General features: G+C 48.7%; 1 protein-coding gene across 1 annotated transcript in view; it reads left to right on the forward strand.

The window, feature by feature from the left end:
* The window catches only part of GPC3 (glypican 3), a 139,019-nt gene that overhangs the window by 91,733 nt on the left and 33,210 nt on the right, over positions 1 to 14,076 (forward strand). Inside the window, exon 6 of the mRNA XM_059483018.1 lies at positions 5,756 to 5,876. Within this exon, the coding sequence (XP_059339001.1) occupies positions 5,756 to 5,876 (121 nt within the window). The remainder of the gene's footprint in view (positions 1 to 5,755; positions 5,877 to 14,076) is intronic.

A 14,076-nucleotide genomic window follows, 5' to 3' on the forward strand; every position in this document is an offset into this window, starting at 1 on the left:
ACTGAAATAAGAATAGAGGGAGACTTCAGGCTATCAATTCCCATTGTTTTGTTATGAACATTACAGTTTTTGCTGCTCCTTCTGAAGTCCCATCTCCAGAACCAGGTGATTACCTGAGACCTCAGGTTTATGACCAAGGCATCCTCTGCAGCACCCTCACTGCTGCAGAGCTTTTTGTGGGCAGCTGGGAAGGAGCAGCCCTTCTCTGGGCAGGGAACTGACACAGCAGGATCTGAGGGGGCTTTCTGAGCCTTCCAGGTGTTGATATTTGGAAATCCAGCAGAAAATGGTTCCTTTTTAGTTAGGTGAGAACACTCCCCACTGAGAGTGTTGGATCCTCCTGGCTGCTTTTGAAGCAGCTTGTTTGGAGCTGCTGCTGGTGTAAATTGGCTGCGGCATTTAGAGCTCTGCAGGGACTGCCTGGACTCTTTGCAAGCAGCAAACAAAGCCAGGAAGGCACCTGGAAGCCATACACCCACCTCTCCCCTCTTCTTGCACTCTCATGAAACAGATATGGCCTGTATATGGCCATGGGATAGAGGGGACACACAGCCCATATGGGAGAGAAGAGCTGGGGGGGACCTGCACCCCACACCAGCCGTGTCTGGGATGGGGTGGGACTGACCAGATGTCTCTGGACCATCTGTTATTACAGAGAAAACTGTCAGGGAAAGAATTGTCACCTCTTCTTGGAGGCTTGTGGGCACATCCGGGAGTTGCACCCTCACTGCAGGGCAGCATGAGTGGGTTGGAAACAGATTTTCAAATCTTTTGGCCCCCACTGCTGATGTGGCACTGAGGTTGTCTCACTAAAACAGAAATTAGCAGGGTCAGAGAGTAAAATGTTCAGTGGCTTCACCACTTGTACCACCTTTACTGACCCATGAAAACGAGCCAGAGGTAAGGGCTGGGTTCATGTAAAAAGGGGGGGTGAGTGACAGAACTTTTCTTCCCTTTCTCCATTTTTCTTTTGCCTCCTCTGTGGTAAGGACTCGATGTCAGCAGTCCACATGATCTGTAGTAAGTCACACCTTGAAATGCAGAGCAGCTTTGGGGGTCTGGGGGAATGTTGCTCTCTCAAACTCAGTTATTAATTCTTGTGCACTGAAACCTCTGTGTTGTGTTGTGTCGTGTCTGTGTTGTGTTTGTCCCCCACCCTCTCTCTCTGACACGTGTAATTCAGTGAACACAGATAGTAGAGGGAGAGCCTGGGAGGGATACTGTACTATTTAAACTGGAGATACATTTGAATAAATAATTTGCAGCTGGAAGGCAGGCATGAATTAATTGTTATTTGAATGACATACTTTCCTTTCCTTTTTCTAAAAGGTGTAATTCTTTATGTTTGACTTTCAGGATTACTTTCTTTAAATCACTTGTCAGGCATTGCAGTAACTCACCTCAAAGCCTAGCAGGGCTCAGTAGGATGAACACACATCTTACACTCATTGCCATGTATTTAAATAACATTTGTCATCTTGGCTTCTTTGCTCTGAAATGAAAGCTTGGAATGAGATGCATTTGGGCTGGAAAGGCCAAACATTCACAGGAGACCTTTGTGGATGGTGGAGAGGAAAGGAGAGGGAAATCCCTCAATTTGACAGCATACTTGGGCATGTATGTCTGGTGTGTGAGAAGAAGCAGGAAGGGTCTGCAGTTGTACTCTCCCCACAGAAAACTTCAGATTATTGGTGTTTTCATAAGCTAGTTGTCTTTAAAGTAATTTTTAATGAGGGCTGCTTATCAGCACATTTAACAATGTGGCATTTGTGTTTGGAAAATACCACATACCCAGCAGCAGCCCATGCCCAGGGAGCCCAGGAAAGGAGATGCTGCTGGCTGATGTTGAGACACGTCAAAGAGAAAAGTATTTTGGGCTTTGCCTATGAAGTGTGAGCCAGACCATGCTCATGTTGCAACACTGATACCCCTTCAGCACAGACCCCCAGGGACTGGGGTGGGGGCTGTATCCTCTGTGCATATTTGCTGTTCCATGCTGGTATCAATCCCCGTGGCAGAGGCACCAGATGGGTTTCACGGAGTGGCACAAGTGTCCCTAAGAAGGGGCTGGTTTATTGGCATGAGCTGCAAACAGCTCCAGACGGCTGAGAGATTTCTCTTTTTCTGCACTGATTGGAGAACATGGGAGGAAGGGGGTGCCTTGGCTTTTTTGTCTCTGAGCCCATCAACCCTCCAGCTTGGGGGGGATGCAGAGGAGCCTGTGAGGGTGCTGTCCTGGGACCCCCAGCTTGCTGGGGTCTGCAAAGGCATCTCTCTGCCATATTAAGGCCAGGCTGCTGGGCCTGGCCTGCAGGGAGGGGTGCCAGCTGCCTTTTCCAGCTTCTCTGGCATTTCAGGAATGCAGGTCTCTCACTGAAGCTGCATCTCAAAGCTTTTAACCCTTTGGTTGGCTGCATCCCACTGAATGTGGCCACTCCAGGCTGGCGCTGGGCAGAGAGTGGCACAGCTGAGGGGATCTGGTGTCCCCCCTGTGCCTGAGCACACCAGGAGGTCTCAGCTTGGACAAAGTGTCCCCCAAAGCACCCCAGTCACACAGACCATGGCTCTGCCTGGTGGGATGTAGCAGGTCCCCATGCATCTCCTTTTTTGCAGTTCATGCTCAAAAATGTGCAGCTCTGGGCCCATTGCCTTGCTGCTCCAAATGTTGTGTGTAATGCTGAAAATTGTTTATTTTGGGTTGGGTACATTCTCTTGTATGTGGCCGGGTGGGAAGCACCAGGAGGTGACACTGACATTCCATTTCTCCAACATCAGTGTTTTAGGGAGAATTCCCTCTGCTAATGCTTTCAGGTTTGCTTCTGTCTCTAGCAGACTTTTTCCCCTGAGAAGGCTGATCTGAGGTCCTCACAACCCCAGCAGAACCTTCTGCAGAGCAGGTTCAGTCTCTGGACATGGAGTTATAGTATAGTATTGCTGTAGTACTGTGTTCCTCCCTCCTGTACTACTTTGTGTAGGCTACAGAAATCCTCTCTGGCAGCTGCTGCGTGGATTTCAGAAGGGATTTCGCCCACTCAAACCAAAGCTATTGGGTTTGTTTGTATAAAACTGTTTAGGAGAGAGATTGTATTAATTTAGGGATGCACCAAGGGGGCTTGGTTCTGCTCTTGCTAAAACCTGTGTGAGTTTCCTGATTAAATCTCTGAAACCACAGGAGACCTTTCAGCAATGCACTTCTGAGTGTTTTGAATTAAATTTGCAGTGACACCAAAGACAGGAATTTCTTTGTCATCTTTACACTCAGGCGTGCTGTGGATGTTTCCACCCAGTCTCCAGATGTATTTGCCAGGCTGGCACGGTGGCATTGAGTGGCTGTGTGACAAAGGAGCAGCAGGGTTAACGTAAAAAAGCTCAGCCCGAGTTCCAGCACCGGGCAGGTCTGTGCCTGCAGCCTCTTCCCACGAGATGGTGCTGGAGCCTGCAGGGCTGTGCCACAGGGGCAGCTGCAGCCTGGCCCCAGCCTGGCCCCTTCTCCCCATCACTCACCCTGCACCCACCCTCCAGCTGCACTGAGAGGGCTTTTCTGCCCTGGGAGCCAGTGTTTCTCAGGTATAGCTGTGTTTTGTGCTTCCCAGGAAAAGGTAACTATTAAAAAAAGGTGTTTTTTGCAAAATGTTGAGTCCTGAGCCCCAGGGACAGGGAGTGGGGTCAGAGCTGGAGCTGTGCTGGTGCTGAAGTGCAGGGCTGGGATGGCTCTGCAGGCAGCTGGGGCTTGGCAGAGCCAGGCTGATGAATCTGTGATGCCTGTACATGGAAATGCTGCTATTGCCTGGAAGAGGAATTTACACAGGCATGTGTCCTGCGCTGTAGGCACAAACACCTCCCTGTTCCTGTCCTTGCTCCTGTGCCATCTCTTCAGTGCCACATCTGGCAGGGTTTCCAGCCATTAATGGGGATGCATTAGGGAGTGCCTGGTGTTGGGGACCAGCTGGACGTGCAGAGAGCTCCTGTACATGGAACTCCTGCTCTGAGATGGCCTTGCAGTGAAAATCTGCCTCAGTTCTGTAATTAAATTATGTATTTCAGGTCAGGGCAGATTGCTGCTGCACCAGTATAGATCTGGGGTTGCCTTTGCATCCTCACATGTCTGAGTAGATCTCATCCTCTAGAGTTTAAGCAGAGTTTAATCCAAGTCCCTGGGTATCCTCAAGTCTCTCAGTGTGCCCTGATAGCTCTTGTGGTCAAATGTCCTCATGCCTCTTGCTTTCCACCCTAGCAAAGCATCCTCCCTGAGCTGGCCCCACCATCCCTCCTGTCTCCCTCCCCTCCTTTAAAAGCCTGCTAAAGTCCCACTTTCTCCCCAAACCCTTCTGAAATGGGCTGGCTGTGATTGCCTGAGCTTGCCTGGCAGCTGAGGATGGAAGATGAGCTGGGCAGGGAGCAGGGAGCTGACAGACAGGGAGGCAGCCACTGGGGCTGGTGCTGGGAGCTGGGTGAAAACATGATGAATGCAGGAAGGAAAATTGATGCTGTTTACCCATGGCACTGGAAAAGCAGATGTACAGTGAAGCAGAGTGGTGCTGGTGTTATCTCAGTGATCTCACTTTGGAGGCTGTGCCTGGCTTTGGTAGTGCCTGTGCTGGCAGCTCTGGGAGATGAGGAGTTGTTCAGTGCCTGCAGAGCAGCACAGCCCATCTCTGGGCTCTGATGAATGGCAGCAGAGCTCCAGGAGGCCCTGGTGTGCTCTGTGCCCCTGCTGGGGCTGCCTGCAGGCCGTGGGGGCAGCCAATGGCTCTGGCCCAAACCTGAGTTTGAGTTTGGTGCTTGTCTTGTGCTGGAGCATCATCAGCTGTTACCCAGGTCCTGAGTGCAGGGATGTGTAATTCCAAAGACAAGTGTGCAGCAGTTCTGTACCTCATCCCATCCCTTTAATCACTCTGGTAAACTTTGTCATTTCATAAATCTTGCAGCAAGTGAATGCATATTTCTTTCCTAAGTGCTGATGAAAAAGCTGAGTGCAGCTTGGCTGCTCTCCTCTGCAGAGCTGCCCTGGCAGTTTAATCTGGTCTGTGGGGGCTCTCCTGGTACCTGTGTAAATCAGGATAGCCTGTGGTGCAGAGCCCAGCTCTGTACCAAAGTCAGGGTACGTTCTGTCTGAGCAGTTACTTTGATCCCTAAGGCTGGATCTCATCAAAGGCTGAAATCAGGATTGTTTGACAACACCTATTTTCCATTAGCAATGTTGACAGCATTAATTATATTCTGATGCTTTAATTCTTTATTACTGAAATCACACATCAGTGATAGTCATTATTTTGCAAGGGGGTTGATGTTATGCTAATCAGCTTGCAGTTAACTGGGTCATCCCACTCATTTTTTTGGCTGTGGGCACAACACTACTGCTCTTGTACTGGAGTCTCTGTGGTCTGCCAAGATTTATTTTAAACAAACATGAGCAAGCCAGAATTTCTGAGCCAGCTTTTGTAGGACTCTTGGGTGCAAGTTATGTGAAAATATTTATCTCTATTGTATACTGTTTAACATCTTCCTTGGTTACTAATGGACCGGAAAGGACTTCATTGTCCTCAAGTGATACAACTACATCATCTTGCAAAGTCAGAGCAAAAATGTTTATGGGAATCTTCTGTCCTTTCTTTGTCATTATTAACTGTCTTGTGCTCTCTGTTTTGGAATGGGCTGGTGCCTGTCTTGGGATTTCTTAGTTTGTACTGAACTTTAAAGCTCTCTTCTCTATTAGCCCATCACACAGTGATCTTCTGTGTTCTCATTCCCACAGGTACAATCCCCAGATCACAAGGAATGGAGCAAAAGCCCAGGCTGGCAACCATGAGGTGAAGGTGAAAGGTCTGGAGCCAGTGATCAGCCAGATTATTGACAAGCTGAAACACATCAACCAGGTTTGTGGCAGGCAGCAGGGCTGTCTCAGTGGGCGGTGTCCAAATCAGCTCAGCCTCCCCTGCCCCCTCAAACAGAGATCCTGGGTGTCTGCATCTGCAGCAGCCCTGTGTGCAGAGCTGGTCCCACCCCAGCCCTGCACACACCAGGCCCTCAGGGCACACATGGCCAGTCCTGTCCTGTTGGATGCTGCTGCTGTGGTTGTGCATGGTGCAGCCTCCCAGGACTCAGCCTGTGCCTGCCTCATGTCTGGGTGCATGGCTCAGTACAAGAATGCTTCTGCTGGGCATCATCCATGCCCTTGGCAGTGCAGGTCCAGGAAAGATGGAGCTGATGGGGTGCCCTTGAGCATGATGTGCTGGCTGGGGGCCATGGGGGACATACCTGATGTCCCCTCTGGTTGGAGGAGTTCCTTTTGGCATTGCCCACGGCTGGCAAGAAGGGTCACTTTGCTGTGTCTCCCTGGGCATTCTCTCCCAGTCAGTAACGGGGAAATGGCAGAGCTGGATGAGATCCTTTCTGCTGGGGAGGAAGCTTCCTTGCCACTGCCTCAGACCTGGCATCCTTCCTGGGACAAGCAGTGTCTTGTCTCTGCCCATTATGCCACGCCAGGTTAGGCCTGTGAACCAGTCCTGCTGCTGCCAGGGCATTGGGTGGCAGCAGGATGAGGTGGCAGCTCTGCCAGGGGTATAGGTGGCAGCAGGATTAGGTGGCAGCTCTGCAGAGTGTTCAGCCTGTGGCTGAGCCTCCCCGGCAGTGCCTTAGGCCAGCAGGGCTGGGGTCTGGCTCTGTGTGTCACTGAGTGTGGATGTCACAGGAGCTCAGGGGTGTTTCTCACAGGCTCTGCTCTAGTCTGTGTGTCACTGAGTGTGGATGTCACAGGAGCTCAGGGGTGTTTCTCACAGGCTCTGCTCTAGTCTGTGTGTCACTGAGTGTGGATGTCACAGGAGCTCAGGGGTGTTTCGCACAGGCTGACAGGGACAGGCTGGGCCTGCTGCTTTGCCAGGACACAGCACTGGCACCTCACAGGGCAAATCCTCGGGTGCTAATGCTGTTACCACAGCTGAGCTGACCCAGCTCTCCTGAGGGAGCTCTCCCCAGAGGGGACCTTGCCCACGAAGCTCTGAGTGGGTTCCTGGGGTTAAGCCCAGCTTTGCTGCCCAGCCGGGTGGGCTGTGAGGGCGGCTCTCTTTGGAGCTGCTGGCTGTGCAACTTTTCTGCTAAGCTCTGCTTTCCTGCCAGGGGACTGCCAGGGACTGTTTTCACAGCCATTCCTGTTTAACCTCCAAGGCAGGCATGCCTCATTAGGTGCTGTCTGGGAGCAGGATGCAGCAGGGGATTCGGGGTCCCGGGAGCACCCCACAAAGCAGGAGCTGCCATGGGCAGTGGCCCTACAGCCTGCTCTGCCTTCCCACACAATCCCTGTGCCATCTGCCAACAGCCCATCATTATTAGAAGGGGAAAAGCGGGGGGAATAGCATAATCAGCTCCCTATTAAATGGGGTAGAGGGCAGGCTTCAACCTGCAGGTGATAATGATATTTTGCCGTTCACAGTGAGAAAGTTGCAGTGAACAAAACATGGTTATTATGTACTTGAAACTGCTGACATAAAGTGGTTGTGAAATGCTGGCTGCCAGACTGGGTCAAGTTAGGTCTTTGCTGAACAGCTTGGGCTTCTGAGGAGTGGAGGTCTGTGGGGTGGGAGACCCTGGGTAAACACTGCTGTGCTCAGCTCAGCTGTTCGCAGCAATCTCTGTCAGCTGCTGCCCAGAGAAGAATTGTGGTGAGGGGTGAATTTGGTGAATATGCTCAGCTCAGTCACAATCTCTTACAGTGCTTCCCCCACTGGCTTGCAGTGTCAGGTTGGAATTCAGGTTGGAATGTGTTATGGGGGGTAAGTAAGCTGTTTTGGTTTGAGCAGCATAAATGTAAGAGCCTGAAAAATGTCAAACTCTCTTGTAAAGCTGTGTCTGAGAAAGAGGAGAATAAAACCAGGAGAAAATGGGAAGTGATTTGTACAAATTAATTACAAAGTTTGCTCAGAGAAGCTGCAGCTGCCCCATTCCTGCAAGTGCTCATGGCCAGGCTGGATGGGGCTGGAGGAAACTGGGCTAAGGAAGGTGTCCCTGCCCATGGCAGGGGATTGGAACTGCATGATCTGTAAGATCCCTTCCCACCCAAACCAGTCTGTAAATCTATTAAATGATTCTGTTCCTGTGGAGGGTCTCTAGTCAATGGTCAGTAGCTTATACACTAGGAAAGCAACTGTGGAGGTTACTTAAATTTGGGATTTGGGGTGTCAGAGCTTACCATCACACTTATTTTCTTGGCTGAAGGAAGCTTTGAGCTCTCTTTCACATCTGGAATGCATCTTGATTGCCAAAGAGTATTAAATGTGGAAGGAGCAGCAGCTCTGGATGAATTACAGTTCTGTCTCTCAGGTGTTGGCTTCAGATTTGGGAAGCAGTGGGAACTCCTGAGCTGCAGAGGGTTGAAAATCTCCTCATCCACCAAGCTCAAGGCAACAGTGGCTTTTAAGGATTTTCAGACATGCAGGATCTTTTGGAGAAAGGACCATCTTTGTGGTGCTCAGAGCTGTAAACTGGATTCCCATGTGGCTACCTTTAAATTACAAATCTTGTACAACGATGTGGCTTCCTCCCAGTGTGTTGTGTTGGAGATATAGCCTGGATTTTGTGGCTGTGGGCAGACTCAGGAACCATGCTGTTTGGTTCAGCTTTCATAGAGGTCCACAGCTTTTATTTTTACTTGGAGAGTTTTGCTAAATAACTGTAATTTGCTGATGGCTTCACCTTTATTGCAGGATGCTCCTGCTGCTGGAAGTGTCTGTTTTTTCAGTGTTGTGTGTACAAATTGTGCTTGCTCCTTAGTTCATGTCTTCTCAAACCTTATTCAGGTAAATGTACACACATTCACATGAGAAATTCTCATGAAACCTTTGCAGTTTGAAATGAAAATGAGGTTTGTGCATTAAACACATGGGGATTGAAAGAAGCAGAGAAAACCTAACCCAGAGAAAAGGGGAAGTGCCCCAGACTATATTTTTGTGCTTTGAGCACCTTTGAGCATTTATTTATTTTTAAATAAATAAATGAATTAAACACAGTGCCTGAGCTGTGTGCTGTCTCAAGGCAGCCCTTTCTGGATGAGTCCCCCTCAGTGCTGCCTATTCATCACCTCAGACCATTTTTGTTTCACCCAAATGTGTGATTGTGGCCGATGCTATTTTTTGTGCATTGGTGGGTGAGATGCTTTATTATTGCCATATTGGAATTTCCCCCCCCCCCCCCCCCCCCAGTTCTGTTAGATGTCTGCTGAGTTTTGATTTGAGTTATTTTTGTTGTGTGCCCAGAGGCATGAACAGCCCATCCATAAATATTAGCATTGTTATCTCAGCTGGGAGGCTAAGGGTCACCTTCAGGAAAATGAGTTAGAATTGGTTCCTAACTTTTATTTCCCAGAGTGGACGGGGTCTGTTTCTAGCTGGAAGGGTTTCACTCATCCCTTGAGTGAAGCTATATAGAAACTGAAAGGTTATTCAGTGTCAGCACAGGGTCTGGCTCAGATTTTCTGTGCCTGGGTGACGTCCCCAGGCAGAAAGCTGTGTGCAGGGTGAGCCTTTTCCTCTGGGCACTCCATTTTCCTCCACGTTTGAGTGGCTGACACATGGGGTGAGCTCCAGGTTCTAACAGCCTGCATGGAGGTGGGAGCTGTGGTGTCACCTGTCCCTGTCCTGGCAGCCCTGGTGATTTCCTCTTGGTCATCCTCCTCCACAAAGGCTCTGGAGAGAGGCCCTGAGTGATGCTGGTGAAAGGATGCAGCAGGGACCTGTGGTACCAAACTGATGTGCCACTCCTGGTCCTCCCTCCTGTCCTGAAATAATTTTTATGTCCTTTGCAGTGCCCATGGGGCTCTGACAGTGTTGCAGCAGATGCTTTACCTCATCCTTAATGCCATTACCTCTTTAAGGTTGTGCCCAGTTGCAATCTCTTTTTTTATGTTTAGGTAAATCCTGGTGTTTATCATAGTACTGTCTCAAGGAGGAAGAGCATAATTTTTTAAGAAAAGGAGGGGAAAAAAACACACCAAAAATTAATAGTGAAATCCATAAAAGGAAACTTAGCTGGGGAAGATGTGTCTTTACAAAATTGAATGGCCTGGAAACATATTGTACATTTCCAGACACTTGAGTTAAGGGCTCATTTAGAATATTTCAGATATACTGGAGTTTGACAGTTCTTTGGTTTCCACATCAAACAATCTGTAATTTATTGCCCCATATAGGGGCTGTGTTTTTATCATATTGCATATTTTCTAGCCAGAAATCTAACTACCATATAACCTCTTGAAAAAATAAACCCTTTGGGGATGGGAATCCAGGCAATGTGCTTTCACAGACCCTGAGAAACTCCCTTTGATTTATTTCCTTGCAAATAAGGGGAAGACACAATTTCTTGGAGCATTACAGCTGTTCCCCCAAGCCTTTCTTCATATGCTCAGTGTAAAGCCCCAGTCCTGCAGTGAGCCCTATGTGGAAGAGCCTCACGTTGCTCTGGAGGGGTTTGCAGGAGGATGAGAACAAAATTTAGAAGTTTTACGAGGCAGTAAAACACACAGCTATACCTGGAAAGGGGGGAAAAAAAATAAAAAAGCCTGGGGGCCCAGAGGTGTGAATGACCAGAGACAAAATAGAGCTGAAGTTCACAAAAAAAGCGCAGAGCTGAAGTTCACAAAAAAAGCACGTCCTGGCATTTCCAGGGCCGTGTTTGAAGCTGGTTTGATCAACCAATATGTCCCATATTTGTTTGTAGGTTTAATGGGCTGTTTCCAGGCCTGGCTGCTGGGAGAGGGCATGGTGGAGGTCACCCAGAAGTTAATTTGGAAGGAGGCCAAAAGGCCACAACTTGATTGAATCAAATGTAAACAAAATAGGCCTGGGAATGGTGTGATGCCCTTGTGCCTGAGCCCCTGCAACCTCCTGGCTGCAAATACAGAGTGTGGAGCACTGGGACCAGTGAGGAGGGTCTGACCTCAGGGTGGCAAAGGGACCCAGACCCCGCTCAGGGCACACAGGGAAATTCAGAGTTTATTATGGGAGAGCTTTGGGAGCTGGGCACTTTGCAGGAATATATCTCCCCTTCAGAAAAATCCATTACTTTTGATGGATTTGGTGAAAGTTTTCCCTGTGCCTGCTAGGCTCTCTGAGGTTTATTATTCCCACTGTATTTTAATTCCCTGATCAGATGAAGCTGCATAATAATTAGAAAAATGTGCAGAGTGCCAGATTGTTAAATAATGCAAGGAACAACACTAATCACTTGAAAATACAATATTTAAATTGCACCAAAGCAAGTCACTTTTGACTCATTTTCCACCTTTAATAAGTTAGTAGTACAGTGTCTGAAGTGCTGTATATATGCAATATAATCTATCAAGTCCTCAGAAGAAATGTTAATAAATACAATAATTACTTGGACATGCCTTTTGTTCATCATTATTAAACAGTTTGTAACAATTAAAATATTAAAACCACATGTTGTTGAAAAGCAACCAGACATTGCAATTATTTCTTACTAAGGCTATTAAATAAAATCACAGAAGATTTTTATTTTAATAATAAATGCATTTTAGAATGGATCAGTTAATTCTTCTTTAGTACACAAAATGATCTATAGCTCCACCGAGTCTAGGCCTGGTATTTAAGTACTAATTCCATTGTCCTTTTAGCTGTGCCTTGGCTCCCATTAATGCTGGGTAAATGCTCTCCCACTCTGTATGGGGCTGGTACTGACAGGATTTTGCCAGGGCAGTTAAATCAGGGGAAGTGTGACCCTTGGTAAAGAGAATGTAATTAAATCTGAAGGTATCTGACTGTCAGCTGACTTTTCAAACCCAAATCCTTTCTTTCCCTCTTCAGGAGGAGCAGCACCTGCCTGGACCCTCTGGCAAACCCCCAGGTGTATTGGGATTGTTGGGGGGATGCTGTACCCACAGGTCACCCACACTGAGGCTTTTTAAACAGCCAGGGGTTGTTTGTTCCTGGTGTTTGATGCCTGTTTTCAAACAGAGGTGTATCCTGGAGTGCCTTATATGTGTGAAGGGTTTCAACTTCAGCTCCAGCAGGGACACAGGTGCTTCAGGTGTGTCCTGCAGGGACCATCCTCCAACAATGCTGTGGAAATCAGCTGTGCTAAAAAACAGATCCACACCTTTAAAGGAGATGAATTTGCTTTTGTGTCCAGAGCATGCAGCTGATGCCCAGTGGTGCCTTAAAACAAACACCAGATATCCTGCACCAGAGCAGAAGTTTATCCTGTTGTGGAGGAAACAAACCTGCAGGAATCCTTGTACAGCGAAGTGGAGCTATTGATAGCAGATTAACAGTTAATTACAGTCATTCTGGGCCTGGTTAATTGTATCAAGCGTCACCCTGTACTGTGACTCAGGCTGTAATTTAATCAGTGGAGGTGTCCTCCCTGATGGGCCCAGTAACAAAGGACACAGATCTCCGGTGTTAGTGTGATGTTAGGTAGTTTTCTCATGGTTTTCTCCAAAATTTGACTTAACATCAAGCTGTTCCTCATTAAACTTCTTAGCTTGGCTTTGACCTGTGACTGGCTGCAGAGACTGGGTTGTATTTTCATGCTGGTGCTGCCAGACCCATGCAATGAGAGATTGCCCTTGCAGCCCTTCAAACTGTGGGCAAAGAGAGAAGTTTGGGTTGCAGCAAGGTTTGTTGTTGCCTGTTGCTCAGCTGTATTGCCAGGAGTGATATTTAAGAGAAGGAAATGTGCTTGGCTGGCTGGGGACATGTGTAAGGGGATGCTGCTGATGCAGCAGGGTCAGTGAGGAAGTGGCAGCAGCTGGCAGCAGGTGGGTGTTTGAGCCATCAGCAAACACCCTGAAGGGCAGGAAGTTACCTTTTATTTTTGGCAGGACCCCTTGAATACCTCCTGCCTATGGGTGGGAAAGCAGTTTACTGACCTTTTCCTGCAGCACATAATCTAAAAGCTGAGGGTGAGAATCACAGAGGTGCATTTCAGGGCTTCCTTTGGGAGTGTTGTGTCTCACTGAGGGAGGGTATAAAGTCACCAGCTTTGACCTTAATTTAAATCCTGAGTTGCTTCAGCTGTTCACTTGGTGTCTGCATCTGTGTGTGGGAGAGCCACACCAGGCAGGGCTGCCCCTGCCTGCAGCTCCAGAGGCCTGAGCCTTGCTCTGGGAACATTCAGCATCAGTGATGAGTTGCACCCAGTGTGTCAGCAGTGCCCATGCTGGAGCCTGGATGGTTGTGTCCTTATCCTGTTGGGATGGTTGTTTCTCTATCCTGTTGGTAGATCCATCCTAGGTGCCAGTATTGACACTGGACAAGTTGAGTCCCTGGAGTTTTTTTTTTTGTTTTTGCAAGCAGCATCTGTGCTCTGAACGCAGAGGAGAGCTGAGAGCTCACCCAGGAGCAGTGCAGCCATCAGCTGTTAATTAGAGACAGCTGCCTCATCCTGCCCAGCCAACAGGTTTGGGGGTGTTTGCCATGGAGTCCTTCTCCCCCTGCCTGATTTAAGTCTCTGCTGAAATCAACAGCTTGATAATTAACCCCACGTTGGGGTTGTCTTGTCTGCTGGGAGATAACTGGATTATAAGGCAGCTGTTCAGTTCCCTGGAAAGCTCTGTGGACCAGGGCACATCTATCAGAACTGCTTGTAGTTGCTTTTTGGGCTTCCAAAGCCTTGAAGGGAAGTGAATGCAAAAGTGAAACTTGGAGAGAGCTGCCCAGGTGGGCAGGATGCAGCCAGGGTGACTCAAGCTGATATTCTGGCAGAAACCTCTGTGCAGCACAACACTGCACAAAAATACACGATTTGAGGAGTGCCTATCCACTGGGAGCTTTTAGGGGAAAATGAAAGAGGCTGGGACAGGGGTTTGTGTTGCAGGAGGAGAAGAGGAATTTAAAAAACCCTTCTTGCCCAGCTCTCAATTGCTGTTTCCTACCTGGTGCCAAGGATGAGATGTTTGTCTCACAGGCTGCCCTGTGGACATCGCCAATGGCCAGAGAGCCGCCAGCGTGCCAGAGCCTGAGCCAAGAGGAACCTCCCAGCTGCTCCAACAGCTGGCCTGGGCAGGAGGAGGCTGTGGGAACCCCTGGCTGCTGCACCCCCTGCCTGGGTCACCTGTACAGACCC

The sequence above is a fragment of the Ammospiza nelsoni genome, chromosome 15, assembly GCF_027579445.1.
Source record: "Ammospiza nelsoni isolate bAmmNel1 chromosome 15, bAmmNel1.pri, whole genome shotgun sequence".
In the NCBI taxonomy this organism is placed as follows: Eukaryota; Metazoa; Chordata; class Aves; order Passeriformes; family Passerellidae; genus Ammospiza; species Ammospiza nelsoni.